At 39.7% G+C, this 19,314-nt stretch overlaps 1 protein-coding gene across 1 annotated transcript in view; it reads right to left on the reverse strand.

Annotated features, from left to right (window-relative positions):
• Positions 1-19,314, reverse strand: part of xpr1a (xenotropic and polytropic retrovirus receptor 1a) — a 110,553-nt gene that overhangs the window by 12,385 nt on the left and 78,854 nt on the right. Inside the window, exons 4-11 of the mRNA XM_041791819.1 lie at positions 16,202-16,422; positions 15,939-16,088; positions 14,592-14,675; positions 13,754-13,835; positions 13,452-13,639; positions 12,916-13,095; positions 7,903-8,071; positions 4,863-5,063 (exon numbers count right to left, since the gene is read on the reverse strand). Coding sequence (XP_041647753.1) covers positions 4,863-5,063; positions 7,903-8,071; positions 12,916-13,095; positions 13,452-13,639; positions 13,754-13,835; positions 14,592-14,675; positions 15,939-16,088; positions 16,202-16,422 — 1,275 coding nt within the window. The remainder of the gene's footprint in view (positions 1-4,862; positions 5,064-7,902; positions 8,072-12,915; positions 13,096-13,451; positions 13,640-13,753; positions 13,836-14,591; positions 14,676-15,938; positions 16,089-16,201; positions 16,423-19,314) is intronic.

A 19,314-nucleotide genomic window follows, 5' to 3' on the forward strand; every position in this document is an offset into this window, starting at 1 on the left:
TTATTCCAGCAGACTGGTTAGCCACTGGGCCATAAAAAGGTTAAAGAGAGTGAGAAGAACATTGATTGGATGCTCAGTAGGGACAATTGGTGGTCACTGGCTCCTGTCACACACACTCAATGCTCTGAGTCTGCACACACATATTGTTGCTATTGTTATCCACGGGCACCCATGGGGTTAAACAGTATTAAAAACAGCACACTTCAACAGGCTCATTTCATGCAACAAGCTCATTTCCCACTGGTGGAAACCTGTTCACTTCAAGAATAATCAGTCCTGACTATAAAGAGGGATTCTATTTATCTGTTACCATGGCAGCACTAAGCCAGAGATGTAATCCAACCAAACATGTTAATTCCAACACCATCCAAGTACAAAAAAAGGATGGGTTATGAATTTAGACAGACAGAATTATGACTAGAGAAAATCTTACAGGAAAAAGACTTTTAGGACACAATTTGTCAAGAAAAATCCTAGCATTGGACTTATTGTTTAACTCCATCTTTATCTGAAGGCTACCTGAAGCTGTTTCCGGCTCCAGACATAAACATATTATCCATAGTAGAAGGAGCAGCAGAGGTGAAATAGAGTTCAAGCCAGCAGAGAGAGAGAGACAGAGAGAGAGAGAGAGGTGTGTCTTTTATCTTCATTGTTAAAGAGTGTGTCTGACTGATGGTGTGTGTGCTCCAATTCATCTCCTTATTATGAATGAGGGGTCAGTGCATGAAATGAAGTCATGAAAGCTGTCAGCGCTGCACTCATCTCTATTCCAGCAGAGTCCAACAGGCATGTGTTCAGCCCTGCTCTCCTCTCCTCTCTACCACCACTATGCATGTTTACTTATCTATTAAATCTGTGGTTTCCCATCCCCTCTGTGCCACTTTTTCACCTCCTTCTGGTGCTCCAGTTTTCTCCATTTGTCCTCTCTTCCATCCCATGTTTTACCTCCCCCTCTGAGCTCTATCAACTCTAAATTCTCTGATCCTCCACGCTGTTAGACAAATTTTATTTCCAGGCCTCACTAGCTCAATCAGCCTTTCACAGAGACTGACAGAACAAATGTTCCTTCATTGTCACATGGCTTTTTGTTGTTTGGATATTGATGCCCCTGATGGACATCAGTATGCCTACATTAATTGGACTAACCTCTTCCTCTTTTCACATTAATGACTTCAAATCTTGTAATTGAGTCTGTCCATTAAGTTAATTCCACCTTCAAACATCTGCTCTCTGTTCACAAGAGGTTTGCACTTTTCCTGCTCACTATGCAACATCCTGCTCTCCTGTCTCCGCCTATACATGAGATAAATCTTTAGAGTTTAAATCAACATTAACTTGTAACTTGCTCTGCTGTTTCTAAAGCAGCCATAAGTCTCAGGCTCCTGTGTGTAAAGCAGAGAGAGTATTGATCCTAAAGTAAAGTGATCTGCCTTATTTTCAGACATTACACTCTATTTTAGAGGGTTTGGGAAATCTGCCTCAACCAGGAAATTATTCATCACGAGGTTACTAACATTTATGAAAACTTAACAAAAGCACTAGACCAGATTGTCAAAAACATATTTGTGAAAAGATAAAAAGGTGGCTTTACAGAAATGGAAAAATATGTTTTTCTCAGTTTGTTTCAAACAAATGCAATATGGTTTGTCACTGGTGTATGTTTGCGTTTGAACATCTTTTGTATTTCAATGAATTTCTTCCATTGGTAAGATTTATTTTGAGTTTTATATACATAACCTTTGCAGAACCTTTTGAGTTCTTTCCCCTGACAAATTAGTAAATCTCATATAAAAATAGCTTAAGCAAACACTGGGCTGCATGCAGTAGTTAGCAGTGTTGCCTCATAGTAAACATGTTCCTTGTTTCCTTGTTTTTAATTCTGTCAGACGTGCATTCTGGTTGTAGTTTGCATGTTCTTCCTGTGCATGCATGGGTTTTTTCCAGGTACTTACGTTCCCTCCCACAGTCCAGGACATAAGGCTAACTGATTACTCTAAATTGCCCATGGATGTGAGTATATTTGTCTCTATATGTCAGCTCTGCCCCGTAAATAAAGACGGTGTAAATAATGGTTGAATGTATGGAAAAAGCACTAAAATTAACAGAAACTAAAAAAGCATTTTTTTAATTTAATTAAAACTCACAAACCAACATAAAAAATGAACCATTTAAAATATAAATAAACGTAATAACATTCATGACAGCCCAAACACTGCCTAGCCAATTTTACTAATTGATATTGTAGCGTCTTGATATATCTGCCTAATAATACGTCAGGTATTGCAAAATTACTTTACTTTGATATTATTATTGTGGGCCATCTATGTCATTTTATTTATCACATTGTATCTTATCGTATCATATCATATCATGTTGCTTCATATAATTTCATATTACATTTTATTATGCTGTTTGCTATCATCTGGCACCATTGTATTGTGTTGTATTGTATCATAGCGTTGTATTGGCGGTATTGTGTCATATCATATCGTGCCATGTCACATCTTGTTATATCATATCATGTCAGTTAGTTCTGCGATGTGTTGTATCATATCATATTGTACTGCATAATACTGTATTGTATATTTTGTCATATCAAGTTGTTTCAGATTGTTTATTGTTGTACAGTATGCAAGTGTGATATCATATTGTGTCAGGTAGTGATGTGTTGTGTAGTGTCATGTTGTATCATGTCGTGTTAGGTTGTGTTGTTTTCTTGTCTTTTATCATTATGAATTGTGTCGTACTGTAATGTATCGTATCGTATCGTGTCAGGTATTGTTTTGTTGTGTAGTTTCAGGTCGTATTATGTCAGGTTGTGTCGTATCATATTGTGGTTTGCCCTAATTACCTGCCTCTACCTTCTATAACATTGCTATATAGTTGCGAGCCTTCTCAGCTTTACTGACTCCTATAGGAAAATTATTTTGGACCCAGGTAAAACAAATCACAGACAACATCAGCACACAGACTCAGTAACAAGTAAAGCTGAAATACATCAAATAACAAATAACAAATTAAACCATCCTTAAACCATTATCAGGCATCAGTAATGAAAAATTGAATGCTTCATATAGGATTGTTTGTTAATGTTATTTTTGAAATTACTCTAGTGGTTAAAGATTTGCTTCACCTCTTTGCTAAACTAAATCTGCGGATACGAGCTCAACTGCAGCATGGAGATGATGCTCAAGACACTTCACAAAAGTCTTGAGCCTTTGGTGTTACTCCCGGTATCAACAACTTAGATTTGCCACAAGGAAAAACTAAACACTGAATGCAGCTAAGTCCTCCACAGAGAAATTCATAATTTATTTGTTTCATTTCTGGTTTTAGTGTTTCACTTCCTGGCTGCTCTCTAGTTCCGAGAAAGAGTGAGTGTTGGAGGTGATGAGGTCACTCATAGACCATCAGGGCCGTGCTCTGCTTTACAATGAAGGTGACATCCACAGACGGACGCTGGGAGCTCTGCCAGACACTGGCTGACACTGCAGCCTCCATCTACAGCTGCACCCAGCGGTGTGGACATGACACCGGCCTGCTGTCTCTACTGGCAGATCCTTGGTGATGTAGAGAGGAGCATCTGTCCTGTCTAAAGCCTTTCTACATATCTATACCATTTACTGTGATTGCTACAGGCAATATTTGCCAGTATTTGTGTATTAAAGGCTTTCAAAATTTACAAGATTAGGTGTGTATAAAACAAATATTTCCACTATTTCCTCAGTGTGTGTATAAATGAGTGTCTGTCTTCCCTGCTCCTTGGCTTAACCAGCGTTAGGTCCCTGCCTCCATAATGGTTGCAGGATGAAAGACATCTTCATACAGAATAAGACATGAAGAGAGGCCATTAGTCTACAGGCTTCAGACCAGAGGAGGAAGGAGGATATGGTCTAATGGACGCCTTTCCTACCAAGCTGTGGGAGGAAAAAAGTAGTCTGCCTGTCTGTCTCTCTTCCTGGTTTGTGAAATATCGGATCACCGGCGGTCAGATTGGGAAGTAAGTATATTGATTTGGATTTGAATTTAATATCAGAAAAGACTAAAGTTAAGCTGGAAAATAACATTTAGCAGTTTAAAAGGTTGAAGACGACGTTTCACAGCTGGCATTTAGCAGGATAATAAATATATAAATATGTATCTGAGAGGAGTTTAAATGTACAAGCAGGATAAACAGCTTTGAAATGAGCCCTGTGGATAATTTTGGCGATGAAAACTGAAATACAAAAGAAGACTGCCGCAGAGATGCTTTTACTGCCTGGGTGCTGTGTCTTTGAACACCAACTCCTTTGTGATAGGGCTTCTGAACGTGAATAATTGCAGGGTAATTGTGAAGCTGTCAGACGGAGAGTGACTTGACTTTTAATGGTAACCGCTCGCTCATTTCTCCTTTTTTCCTCCTCATTTTGTGGTTGCATATTTCTCTTCATTCCCTCTATTTTTCAGCCTCTTCTCTTTTTTCTCCCTGTCTGTCAGACTGAATGGCAGACATCGTGAGAGCAGAACCTTGTTTATCCGTTCACAGTGTCTGACAAACCTCTCACATTTCCATTATAAAGCTTCCAGCAATCAGGAGGAAACCAAGGCCAACTGCTTGCATTTGCTCTCAAGGTCACCTCTGCTTTGTGAGCGCACACATGACTCTTTTCAAAGGCTCAAACGCCTGCGTGTTGTTGACATGATCCTGTGACAGTAACACAAACATCACTGATTTGCTTTACAGACTTCTGGCAGAATGACTCGTGTCTTTCTGGGATCAATTTAACAGATATTTTTCCCATAGCTGTGTTTACTCAGCTGATGTCACACTTACTTTTTGACATATTAAAAAGAGAGTAGCAGATGTATTTTGTGTGTCTTACCTCTGTGTGTGGCATAGAGCGCAGCAAAAGTGACAACAAAGAAGGTGGTAGAATATTTCCCAGCATTCACCAGGTGAGGGAAGGCCCTCTTGGTGTCACGGTAACGCCTCAAGCATTGGATGAAGCGGAACCAGGCAGGCAAACACTGGATGATTGCACGTAGGCCATACGAATAGCTGTGGCACATAAAATCCCCAGGGTCTAAAAAAAAAAAAAAAAAAAAAAAATTAAATGATATAAAGTGCATGATTATGTTCAAATCTCATTTTCCTCTTTTAAAATATTCCCTCTTCACATTCCCTTCACTAGCTCATCATTATGAGAATCACACAACGACCTCTCAGCGACCAAACATTTCCGTTCCATTAGCTCTGTGTTAATCGGCTGCTCAGAGGCCGAGGTGTCACCTGTGCTGGAGCGAGCTAGCTGCTATTAAAACATCGTTCACATCGCATTTGCTGACAGGACAGATCAGCTGTCGGAAACACTCAAGCTAGTCTGCTGCATTTGCAGGCAAAAAAAAATTTGACTTTAGCTCTATGATATGATGAGCTAAAGCAGGGAGGAAATAAACAGTCTGATTATTACCATAAAATATAACAAATATATGTAATGTATGTACATGTAATGTATTGTCTAAATCAGTGGTTCTCAACTGGTGGGTCGGGACCCAAAAGTGGGTCATGGAGCTGTTTTCAGTGAGTTGAGAACGTGTGTCTGGAAAAAAATGTTGGCAAAAAGTCTATGAAGTACAGAAGTCCTTAGTGGACATGAATACATACATTTTACCTTACTCTGTTTTACCGTGAAAACTGGTAAACTTAAACGTTTTCTCAAATACTTTCCTTGGCATAAAAGAGCTGCTTTTTTACATGATTTTATGATCTCTGGAAAATTTGCAAAAATTTGGTATAAAATGTGTTAGTTTTGTCCAGTCTTTTTGTCCAGTCATATTTTTTGGATATTTTGGTTGGAATTTGTCATTTAAGACAGTGGTGGATTCTAAGGCTAGACCACTTGAGAACCAGTTCTCAGATGGTCTAGCATCAGGACCCATCCACTACCACCCTAATGAGAAATCCTGACCAAAATCCTAAAACAATTTAAACTTCTGACAATTTCATTATTCATTTAACAAATGATGTTTCAGTTTGGATCTTGGATGAAACAAAAGATACAACTGAACATAGAAGCAGGGCACTAACTAAACATGTTCAAGCCCTGGGAGGACATGCACACATTTATGTCACTCTGTTTTCTGTGATAACATGTAGTTATTGGTTGGTTTCTAGAGATTTTAAGAAGTGTACACATTATCATATGAAAACTGTAAGTTTTTTTAAATTCAACATTATTCTGAAAAGAAGTTAAGCAGTCACAATTGTGGCTAACATAATAAGCAACATTTCATCCAGGATCAAATTATGCATTGACCTGTATTAGAACTAGTTATGCTAATGTTGGCTTGCTTTGGCTTCACTAGCTTTAACTAAAGCTAACATACGTTAATTAAGCTAGCTACATTGTGTATATTATAACGAAAGCCAATGTAGCTAAGTGAGCTTTAGCAAACAAGGCATTAGCTAACATAAGTAAAGTAGTATCGTTGGCTTCAACAACATTAGCTACATCGCTAATATAGCTTCTTTAGCTTTAGTCTTAGCTGCACTGGAGCTTTTTTTCATGGAGGACAAGCTTTTATCTGTTTTCTCAGCTTTATTAAACATTTTGTAGATAGGTTGAAGGTCAAGTTTTTACTTTTGGTATCCTAAGCATTACTTTAACCCTTATTCTAACTCTAACTAGGAGTTTAATCAGAAAATTTTGTGAAAGTTTTAGCACATACTTCTGTTCTGACAGAGGTGAGACTGTCTCAAAATTTACAAGTCATCACAGGAACACGTGTAGAATATGCATGTACTGTATGCACGTCTATTCAGGGCTTTTTTTTCCCAAGGCACACATTCTTGACCCCTGAAAACAGATGTGGCACCCATTGTTTGGTATACTATTGATCTGTATTGTTCTGTGGTTTTAGGGTTTTAAAGTGTTTCAGTTTACTGCCCAATTGTGGTTTCCCACTCACCGTATGCCTCTCCTTCAGACCTACTTGAGTAAGGATTCTTTTACATTTTTTTAGGAAAAGAAGAAGCAAGTCTTATTATATGAAATGCAAATAACACTTGGTAAAACTGCCTATTTAGGCTGTTCCACAACAGAACGGCTGACCCTTGTGATTACACCAGCACATTCACTTTAATTTTTCCTAAAAAACAGACCTAATAGTGTGGTTGTGCTGATGTTTTTAGTGAAAAGACATTTTTACAAAAACAGCACACTTCATTCTGTATTTAACTCATTAAAATAACATTTAAGAAAAGACAGGTATTTCTATGAACATTTTGGTAAAAAGGCCGTTTAAAGTCCTACAAGAAGGGTAAAAAAGGAGAAAAGAATGACATCACAAGAAAACAGCCAATAGAAAAATAAATCCATAAGTAGGTAAAATATGGGTAAAAACAAAGAAATTAGAAAAACTGAAAAAAAGAAAACACATCTAGAAAAGAGGCAAAAATATAAGAGGAAAATTATTTTGAAAATAAGTAAAAGCTACAGTTGTTTTTTAATTAAAACAAAAAGTTAACAATATTAAAAAGGAGCAGTAAACACATGAGTGTTCAGACAAAAGTCAAGTTCAGAACTTTCAGAGCTTCTGAATTCCTGCAGTGAAGTTGGCCAAACCTAAAGTTTTTATTGTGTTTTATAGGACAATAACCTTTCCTCTTAGGCACATAAAGATTCCACTTTTGAGTCTCTTTCCCTTTACTTGCGTAAGACAGTGACAGAGTAGAGAATCAGGGGGCAAAAGTAGGCAGTGACATGCAGGAAAGCAGCAGCATGTCTAGTTTGAAACAGCCTCGCGGAGGACTACAGCCTTCATGAATGGGGCATGACTTTATTGCGCGCCCATCTGCACCCCCAGGTAGCAGAGTATATAAACTTTAAGAATAATCCATTCTAGCTACGGCCAAAGCCTCACCTCTGGGGTTGGGCACCAGGCCTTGGCTGTTGCTCCACTGCAGCTCGAAGATGTAGAAGCAGATGAGATACTCCAAATCCATCAGAACAAACACCAAAGAGTTGAGCTGATCAGCCAGCCAGAAGTCTGCAAACTCCACCCGGTGAAATGGTGCAGTGAAGACGCGGAACTGGAAACAGACAGGAGTGAAAGGACGGAGAAAAGAAGGTGAGGGACTGGGGAGAATATAAGCAACTTAGAAGAACTTACACATCCCCAAAGGAAAAAACACCTTGGCTGACATTTTGCTGTGTATATGTTTCAAAACTTGGAATCAAATAATGAACAATTAATTAGTGTGCAATCCTCACTGCTCCTCAAGTGCGAATCAGAGATCATCCTCTATTAAGCATTAGTGACACAGAGAGGAATCAGTCCTCCAGACTACATTATCAGCACACCACAGGACAGCCTGATGAGTCACGCTGAGTGTCTGTGAGCATGCTGTTGTTTATTCGTACATCACTTCTTGCCAGTTTACAGCATAAACACACAACCTGAGTGTGCTCTGTGGCAGGCTTTTGCTTCTGGGAGTGTTTTGGAGCATGACTTTTGGTGAAAGCTCAGTTATTGACCACGCTTTGTAAAACGATACAACCTTGCTTGACTCCATTTTCCCCCGCGAGCAACATGTGACATTTAAAAGACTTTTCTTCCATGTACATTTTCAGACACAAACCACACACAGCAACCCCACTCTCCCTCCACTCTAAATGTCAAAGGATATTGATCTTTTATTTCTTTTTACATACATAAGCTTATTGCTTATTTCTCTTAAGGTGCCAGTCAAAGTCTATATTGATCGAGTGGCCATCTCCTTCATTTCCGCTCCATCTGTGTGGATGTCTGGGGGCTAAACCCGCCGCATTAATGTGGTTCAGTTTTCATTCCTTGAGTAAACACTAAGATCAAGGTTCTTGCCCTGTAGTTTGTCCAGTAATGAAATTTTTATCCTCTTTCCAGTCTTTATTATCAGAAGAAATATATACTCTTGACTGCTAGAAAACATATTTGATCAAATAAAACTATAATTTCTTAATGGCTTCTACATGTTAAATAAAAACAGCTAATTTCAGCGCCTATTCATTGTAGCTTGATTTGATCTTGATGACCTATCAGGATTGATAATAGAGCCACATCAGCAGGGAGCTGTGAAGAGGAAGACAAAAGTGTGAGCATGGGGGAGAAACAAGGATGGAGGGAGCAGGAGAAAGAGGAGGACGAAGAAGAGGAGGAGGAGGGACAGAGGAGCTGAGGGCATCAGCATACTGATAGATCTCTGCCTGTAATGATTGCACAGTCACAACCTCCACCTCCCCCGGGACGAAGCTGCATTCTATTATCCCCCATCTCTCTGCCCTCTCTCTCTCTCTCTCTCTGCATCCCCCTCTACACGCACACACTCCGCCCTTCTCCTGCAGGCCTGCAGCTCAGCTTAGACAAAGAGCAAGTAACAGAGGAGGGTTTTGTAAACATGAGATTGGAGATAGGAATCTGAATGGTACATGATTCCATTATGTTACACACACAGGAACACACACATACACAAGTGTGCACAAAATATTTAAACTGCATCAGCATTAAAATATGGTCGTGAAAAAACAGCCATTAAAAGCGCAAACATTAACATAGACTTGTTTTATTTTATTTATTTACTTATTTGTTTCTTTGTTGTCTCATTGGACTGTCATTCAACAATTTTATCACTCGATGTAAAAGCAGATTCCTTGACCCTTAAAGCTCCTGTTAGGGGTTTTTAGGTGATCATGAATCACCACTGATGACTCAATATTAGCTACAAATGGAAAACTGAAAAACTGGCCATCAACATAACTTTTTACTCATCATATTAAGTTGTTTTTAATGCCTTAAACCAGTGGTTATCAACTGGTGGGTCTGGACCCAAAAGTGGGTCGCGGAGCAGTTTTCAGTGGGTCGCGGCTAGGTGTCTGAAAAAAAAATTGGTGGCAAAAGTCCTGTAGTCCATATTGGACATGCATCAATACCTTTTATTTTACCCTGTTTTACTGTGAAATTGGGTCAATTTAAATGTTTGATCAATATTTCAAATACTTTATCTCCTCTTCTTGTGATAAATGGCTACTTTTCTCATGATAATAAAGTAATTTCACAAGAAAATTGGTAAAAAAAAATTTGACACATAATTCGCTGTGTGTTACAGAAGTTTGGAAATATGATTTTGGTCATGGTTAGTGTAAAAAGAGTTTTTTAAACTAAGGAGGACTGGTGCAATATAATGTGCTAAATATCCTGAAATTCCCCGCAGTAATAGGTGTAGTGCACAATATGTAAAAGGAAAGCATCCAAAATATGAGCGTCAGTATATGATACCAGCAAATAATTTCATGAAGACTAAAACCACACACTCCACTGCAACGGCTCATTTACAAAAGATGGATTAAATAGCCTAATGCTAATGCTAGCAGACGCCAGTGTTAGGGTTTGAAACATGAATCCTGTTTACTGGGGATTTTCAAAGAGGTATTCATGAGGACAGTCACATAGGTGTCAAGGCTTTTGTGTGCCTTAAGATCAACGCCTTCATATGAAGAAACACCTCATTTAGTCCATTCTTACAAGTTTCTCTGTTTGTGAGTGCCATTGAGGTGAGTCACATGATTTTAGTCACTGACTTTCGTGTTTAGGCTAATTCTATTCTATGACATTACTTTCTGTTATTAATATTTATCTCCTAAATAAACATTATTATCAACTAAAATGCATAGTTCCCTATTGCCAATGACAGTACTTCTGCCATTAACTGTACTGAGGGGTGCCATCATGTGCCTGTTAAAAGTCTTCTGGCTGATATCAACCTTGTTAACTGATATCCTCCAGTCTGTTAGCAAGTGAGTCATACACTGATGTAAGTAGTCTTTGTTGATTATCGATGCTGATTCAGAGGATTTTTTTTAATGAGCACCTGTTAAGCAAACTCTGATTTGTTTCCATAGTTCAGTGTTAAAGAAAAGGTCAGCAGTGAGAGAAAGGGTGGCTGAGAGAAATAAGTAAGTTGTTATGCTATGAAGAAGTTCAATTTGGAAAGGAAAAGTGAAGGCTTTGAAAAAGTTTGGGCAGTTTTCTCACAACTGTTGAGTGATGTTAATACACTATATTGCCAAAAGTATTCACTCACTCATCCAAATAATTGAAAGCAGGTTTTCCTATCACCTCCATGGCCACAGGTGTAGAAAATCAAGCACCGAGGCATGCAGACTGTTTCTACAAGCATTTGTGAAAGAATGGGTCGCTCTCAGGAGCTCAGTGAATTCCAGCGTGGTACTGTGATAGGATGCCACCAGTACAACAAGTCCAGTGGTGAAATTTCCTTGCTCCTAAATATTCCACAGTCAACTATCAGTGGTATTATAACAAAGTGGAAGCGATTAGGAACAACAGCAACTCAGCCACGAAATGGTAGGCCACGTAAAATGATGGAACGGGCTGAGCGGATGCTGAGGTGCATAGTGCACAGAGGTCGCCAACTTTCTGCGAGTCAATCGCTACAGACCTCCAAACTTCATGTGGCCTTCAGTGCATAGAGAGCTTCATGGAATGGGTTTCCATGGCTGAGCAGCTGCATCCAAGCCATACGTCACCAAATGCAAAGCAAAGCGTTGGATGCAGTGGTATGCAGCACGCTGCCACTGGACCTTAGAGCAGTAGAGACGCGTTCTCTGGAGTGACGGACTATGCTTCTTCATCTGGCAATCTGATAGATGAGTCTGGGTTTGGCGGTTGCCAGGAGAACAGTACTTGTCTGACTGCATTGTGCCAAGTGTAAAGATTGGTGGAGGGGGGATTATGGTGTGGGGTTATTTTCAGGAGCTGGCCTTGTCCTCTTAGTTCCAGTGAAAGGAACTCTTAATGCTTCAGCATACCAAGAGATTTTGGACAGTTCCATGCTGCCAACTTTGAGGGAACAGTTTGGGGATGGCCACTTCCTGTTCCAACATGACCATGCACCAGTGCACAAAGCAAGGTCCGTAAAGACATGGATGAGAGAGTTTGGTGTGGATGAACTTGACTGGCCTGCACAGAGTCCTGACCTCAACCTGATAGAACACCTGGGGGATGAATTAGAGCGGAGACTGAGAGCCAGGCCTTCTGGTGCAACATCAGTGTGTGACCTCACAAATGCGCTTCTGGAAGAATGGTCAAAAATTCCTATAAACACACTCCTAAACCTTGTTGAAAGCCTTCCCAGAAGAGTTGAAGCTGTTATAGCTGCAAAGGGTGGACCAATGTCATATTAAAGCTTATGGATCAAGAATGGGATGTCACTTAAGTTCATATGCGAGTCAAGGCAGGTGAGTGAATACTTTTGGCAATATGCTCTAAGTAAAAGATTTATCTAAAACCATTTCAACAAGAGACACAATTTGAGTTTTTAAGATCTTTTTGGGGCTTCTCTGCCTTTACTGGATAGGTCAGCCAAAGAGAGACAGAAAACCTGGGTAGAGAGTAGGGGAAGACATGCACCAGGCATGCGCCGAACCGTGAATCAATCCTGCAACCAGTGTGTCAAGGACTATAGCCTCAGTATACGGGTGCATGCTCTACCAGTTGAGCCAGACAAATGAAGTGCATCCAGCCATGTAGCTAATTTGACAAACTGACATGATGAATTACAAAGAAGTAATGAAAAAAACCACAAGACTTAGCAATCAGATAAATAATAGTTTTAAACTAAAATATTAATAAGTTATTGATAAAAATATTATTGGCTCTAATTTTCACCATAGCTGCATCTCTAAAAATAAATGTCTGGGCTTGACATGCATAAAAACAGCCACTATTCTCATTAATAAATATATAACCTGAATCATGCAATATGCAAGTTTTTTGTTATCCTCCCACATGTTGAACGGAAATACATCATATTCAGTAACAGACACACTGTTATCAATCTGCTATCGATATATCAACATAGTAATAAAAGAGTGGACTAACCAGCAACTTGAGGAGCCAGAATCGTGACTTGTAGTAGCAGGTCTTGAAGGGGTTAATGAGGAAGAGCACCATGAAGCCGTAGAGGATGAGCGGGTTGATCTGCATGGGGAGGTAGGTGTACTCTGAGAACAGACACGACAGGATGCTGAGACACCACAGCACCCCAAGGAAACCTGCGATCTGCAGAAAACAGAGGAGAAACAGAAGAGAATGGCATTATAAGAACACACGTTTGACACATTGCCAAAATTCACAGTGTAATTGGAATAACAATGTGCTTATTATGAAGCTCTTTGTTATTCTAGTGTATAAATAAACCCTGTGGACACAGCGTTTGTATTGTTCTGTTGATTTTATGGTAATTCAGAAGATGAATCTTAATTACCCCGATGACTAAATAACCTCAATCATTCTAACTGCTTGTTTGTTAAATTCATTATTACCCATGATATCATAATGCAGAGAAAAAGTTTATTTTCTGAACACTCAAGCATTTTTCAAACAAAAACTGCTCCCGCTTGCTGTTTTGTTCTGACCTCAAACAGGTGCTGGTGTGAGAGGTTGTTTCTTGGGTTGATCTCAAAGATGAGTACATGATTGACTCCGGCTTGCCTCCATCCATACGTGTTGATGCCCAATAGGAAGAGGAACTGGATCAACAGGAAGCCGCCACGATAGATCCTCACCAGTGGCCAAATATTCTCGAAGTGGATGAACACAGAACCTGTTTTACAAAAATCAAAACTGTATTTAAGGCTTCTAGGATAACAAAATTCACCATAAAAATATCAGACAGCTACGACAAACAATGCTCCAGGTGAGTGTTTGTTGGACTTGCCAGTAAGAATGAAGGCGACGGCGAGGATGATAAAGAAGCCGCAGTAGAGACCCACACGGAAGGTCGTCCAGGCTAAAGCAGGCTGAACCAGGCAGAGAGAAATTAAAAAACATTAATTATATTGTTAACTATATTACTGAGTAAGAAAGCTAACCGCTCTATATCAATCACAAGTTCTCAGATACTACATATCCCCGTTGGTTCAGTATTTTTAACATTTAACTAAAGCAAAACATCAGCTTATTGAGCGTGCCCGCTCTGACTCCTTTAATCTGCCTGAATATAAATTTACTATACATGTGTCTGCTGGGGAAATGTACAGATCAATACTCAGAGAGCACAATTCAAGTCAGACATGACAGTAATTAATGCAGTAATAACAGCAAATATAACATAGGACGGTAATGTGGCACACGGCCTGGGCTGGTTCTGAATGATATCCTGTCTGTTCAACAATGGAGAGGCACTTATAAAATCAATACTAAGGCTCTTATATTTTCCCTCTCTTTACATCTGTCCATCTTTCTTTCCCTGTATTTCTCTCACAACAAACCCCCCTTACATTTTCAGTATTTATTTACCACAGACAGAACTTGTTATAAACAATGTCAATGATTTATGTAGCTGGGAAATGATCAGGCTTTGATGCCAAGTCTTTACCTAAATAAAGATTTAATAAAAGCTTAATAACAAAACAAACTCAAGAGTAAAATAACTGAACTACTGGTTTATAAAAGTTTTGTGTAAAGCACTTCAAGCAGATGTAAGAGGCCTAACTCTCTCTAAGAAGCAGGTTCATGTTACTAAGTGGTTTCCAGTGTAAGCAGATGTTCCTGACCTGAGCTGCCCCCAGAGGAGGAACTCTCAGCCTCTTCATGGCCCTCTGACGATCTCCTCCCTCCAGCTCATTGGTCACCAGGGTCTAAACACATGTAAACAATACTTTAGTAGGGGTGTAAATCACCTGTTTTATCACAATACAATGCCAATATTTTAGACAATGATACAATATTTTCCAGTGTCACAAAATCTGCAACGATATGCTTTCCACACAATTTAATATAGGAGTCTAGGATCAATATTAGATGATTTTATGCACAAATTTCACAAAGTTACAGAAAAAAAGTAATTTCGACAATCTAATCACTGACAGGTTTCTGTATTAAAAACATCTCTTTTAACAAAAAATATGTGCATTTCATTACAGTGGCATGTTGTTAAATATTGTTTAATTTCTTCAAATTGAAAGGCTCTGATTACCTTTGAATTAGGAACATAATATGGACATTTGTGTTAAAACATGTTGATTTTATAACAGCAAACATTTTCAGTTCCAGACAGATTTATCTCCTCATGCTGTCTGATCACTCTAAAGCACCAATATGTACTTTCTTCAACCTTTTCATAATAATGATCAAAATTTTTGGGCTGTTTTCCCATCCAAGATTTTTTTAAACTTATTTTCAAAGTTGTTGACTTGAACAGATATTTCTGCTCTAACACAGGGACCTATTTATGTGGCAGATAGTTCATTTGTAGTTTTGTAATACATAATAAGATTTAAATGAGGTTGAATCTATGGCACTGATGAATTTACTTATTTCTGATTTGTTGCAACCTTGAGTTTGATAAATGGATGAGTTAAAGTGAAGATTGTGATCAGCAGCCTCATAACAAGACGGGGGGGGGGGTCCCTGCTTGAACCACATCAAGTTCAGACAGCTTATAATATTTTCATTATAAATCCAATGAGCGATGTTGGGCTTTAATCAGCAGCAGCAGACTTTTCCCTCTCTGTTTATCTGTAGAGCCTGTATCAGACAACACTGGCACTAATTCAGCCATAAGGAGGGGAGAGTGTTTCTTAACTGTGAACAATCTCATACAACGGTTGTATACAGAAAAAAATGCAGACGTAGCGAGCAAAATAATATCCTCTTTCACTCAGCTGCTGCTACCACTGCTGATGGGCAGAAACTGTCAACAGGCATGCAGGGGGAGTTTCAAAATAAAAGCGCAACCTAATGGTGATTGATCTGATTGGATAATCAATCAACCAATCATTGTATCAACATGCATACATCAATGGACCATTACACCATGGAACATTATATGTCTTGTATCTCCACCAACATTGTCGCCTCAAAGGCGTTATATATTTGTTTGTATGAATGTAAGCAGGTACCTCTGTCTCAGAGATGAGCTGTGTGATCTTCTTGCAGGTGTAGAAAGGTGCCACCTCCACGTGAGCCACACGCCAGTCTGCCCCACGAGCCGTATCCAGGATCTTATCATGCTTCTTCAAGATCTTGCGAAAACCTGTAAAGTTCAGGTTCTGTGGACAGAAACAAGAAGACAGTTCACCAAAACCAGATTCTCTCCTTCTATGTTTTTATGTTGTCTCAAATGCAGGTGTGTGAGGTGTGTGTATGTGCGTTCTGCTGAGACCTGGTAATTCTGGAGCAGGATGAGGCTGAGGTAGAACTCGCTGAAGGCTAGCTTCAGGTCCTTGATGTTGTGGTGTTTGCAGCGCTCTTCCTGTGACAGGTGGAACATGGTTTTGCGTTTGCGCAGGCCAGGTGGAGCGTTGCTCTCGCGTTGAGCGTCCAGTGAAGACTGCAGCTCATTCTGCAGCGTAGCTGAACGTCTCTGTGCTTCAGCAAGCTTTTCTACAAGAAGGAAGACAAAACAACAATGTAAAGCAGGGTTAATGACTTTGTATGGTTCTCTTACATCCATTATTTACAAGCCTTTACTCCCCCCTTTCATCCATCTCTGTATTTAAAAATACCCACTGTTGTACAGGTGTTTCGTTAATCTAACCACAGTCCTTAATGCCGATTAGCTGCTTCAGACTGACACCAGCCATCTCAATGGAGAGCAGATTTCAGTAATTAGCAAGAACAGAAAAAAGGTGATTTTAAAATGTTCAACACACCAATTCTCCTGTGTGCCCCTCTGCCCTCCTGCTGTCTGTTTAAGGAGGCAGAAGCATCGAGACCAATAGACTGTGCTGACATGTAAATGCTGCAGAGGGAGGAACCATTATCTGGGTCAGAGATGGGTTAATAAACCCAGAGAGAGAGGAGAGGGATCACACAGGGCAGGAACCTGAATTTCATTAACTACTAACGCAAGATTAGCTCTTATTCTCAGACACTTTTTAACCAATCAGAAGAAGCAAGTTCAGGTTCATTCACTGAACAATGGAGCCTATGCTTTAATTTCATCTTTAACCTTTCTTCTGCATTATTGCCTTTTTTTTTTTCTTTAGCTGACCTTGTGATTGATCAGCTAACTATAAAGTACAAGCCCTCCTTTGGGCACTGATGGCCCAGTGGTTGGATTGCACCCCATGTACCCTGTCTGCGACTCTGTTTCTACATCATTTTTGACCCTCCTCAATTTCCTACTCTGTTAAAAACAAATCCTCTTGTATCATGTTTATTGTATCGTGTCATGCATGCAGCAAACTGCTGCTAAGTTTCTGTCTTACAGAGAGAGAGAACAGGCAGTGGAGATGGAGGTCAGCTGGTGACTTTCACACTCTGTCGCTTGAAAACACACATTCTCCAGGTATCTTCTACACAAGGAGTGCCACAGCTTCTTTTTTCAGACATGCGTGTATTTCAGAATTATTGCTCTCCTCAGCTCTTAGGAGCTATCATAATAACACCTGGATGAACACATAACAAAAGCTGTAAGGTGGCTTAGGTTTAATCAGAGGTTTGGGATCAGTGTGTTACTTTAAAACAAAAGACGTCTGAATATCTGTGTGGGGTGAACAAACATGTGTTGGTGGTTCAGATGTCAGCGGGTGCTAGTTTAGTGGAGAATTCCAGCTTTCTTCAGCTCTCTGAGGCTAAAGAAGTCTTGTTCTGGTGTGTTTTTAACCCCATGAGATAGGAGTTTTGTCCAGAAGCCTGGATTTTAGTGCAGTGTAGCAGGATGGCTCTGTGAGGTCAATGACCCCTTTCAGAGAGAGAGATCTGTGTGGAAGAAAGTGTCCTATGTAAAGTCAGGACACGATTTATCTCTATCTATCTACTGCTGCCTGTCTCTCTCACACCCTAAGCAGCTCTTTCAAACCCCTGCACACTCTCAAATGCAGTGAGCTGCCTGTCGGACACAACTTTGCAATTTCTTGCCTTTCCCTCCTGTGTGGGGAGGATAAACAAGACAAGCTGAGAGCAGAGAGGAGACGCTGATGTTTTCATACTCACTCAGCTCAGGTCTGCAGAGGCCACTGTGACTCAGACTGAAAAACTGATGTGATGTTACGCTGCTGTCAACAGACTTACACGTCACACTGAGGAGATCTCATGAGTTTGTTCTGTTCTTTATCTTGTTGTTGACATATATTCAAACAACAAAATAGTCAAGCACATATCTCTCAGTGCTTAGTGCTGCCCTGGTACTTAATCAGGGTTGTTTCCTGCATACAATTGTTTTCTAAGCATTACAAACTACATCTTTGTCATATAAAGGCTCAGCACAGTAAGAGATATCTTAAGGAGATGTGGCCTCTTCTGCAGTTTACAGTAAACTTCTGGCATATTTAGGTCAAGATATGCACTGCAGTTAGAGAAAAATGCACTTAAGCCTTCAAAGTTTCTTCAGCTCTTCAGTAAACCAGCCTCCCGCTAAAAGATCCACAATGACTAATATGTCGTTTGTGTGTGCTGCCCCTGTCATCCGTCTGCCTGTTGTTTCCCATCATTACAAGCTGGGACAATCTTTCCGGTCAACCTTGGCCCTCAGCTGACCTGCTGTTTATCACACAGCCTCTAGAGGGAGCACTCTCTGACTTTCAATATACTCTATCACCCCTCAGCTGGAGCTCAAAACCAGCAGGCCACCTTCTGGTACCAGAATGCCAGAATATATTATGGCTTACATCTCAAGTTACACAGTGCACACATATTCCTGTGCTCCCTGAAATACACTCAGGCGGGCCTGCATGCATGAACATGACAGCCACTGCAGCCTCGATCAAAGGGCTGAGATTAGATGCAGTTTGGTTTGGCCCTTCAATGGCGAGTTTAATAGAGAGTATAAAAACTTTACAAAAACTCTTATGATGATAAGTGATTATTAAACCTGTTAGCTGCATATCATATAGAGGTTTATTCTAGATAAAAGCATTTTATTAAGAAAACTGTTTGGTTAGTTCAGGATCAAGAAAAATGTATGATGTGGAGCAGACTCATCATTTATTTCACTCAGCTCACACAGTAATTTGGTTTATATATGTAAAAAAAAACCTCAGAATTAACCACACCCTGATGTCTACTAAGTTTATCATTATAATGTCAGTATTTATATTGTCAGTTTTTTTTAGTTTGTCTTTAAAACTTTCTGCCTTCTGTTGTATTGACTCTCCACTACTTTGTCTGCATCTTAGGTCCATGTTGTGTTCATTTAAGAGAAAGCAAAAAAAGGAGCACCCTCCACGCAGAAAAAATTCTCAAGGTGCCAGACAAAAAAGACCTACTAGAAAAGAAGAGGTGTCAGCACTCAAAATGTCCTTTTAGGTAGTTTCATTAAAGGCAAACAAGGCA

Source organism: Cheilinus undulatus, linkage group 7 (assembly GCF_018320785.1).
Source record: "Cheilinus undulatus linkage group 7, ASM1832078v1, whole genome shotgun sequence".
Taxonomy (NCBI): domain Eukaryota; kingdom Metazoa; phylum Chordata; class Actinopteri; order Labriformes; family Labridae; genus Cheilinus; species Cheilinus undulatus.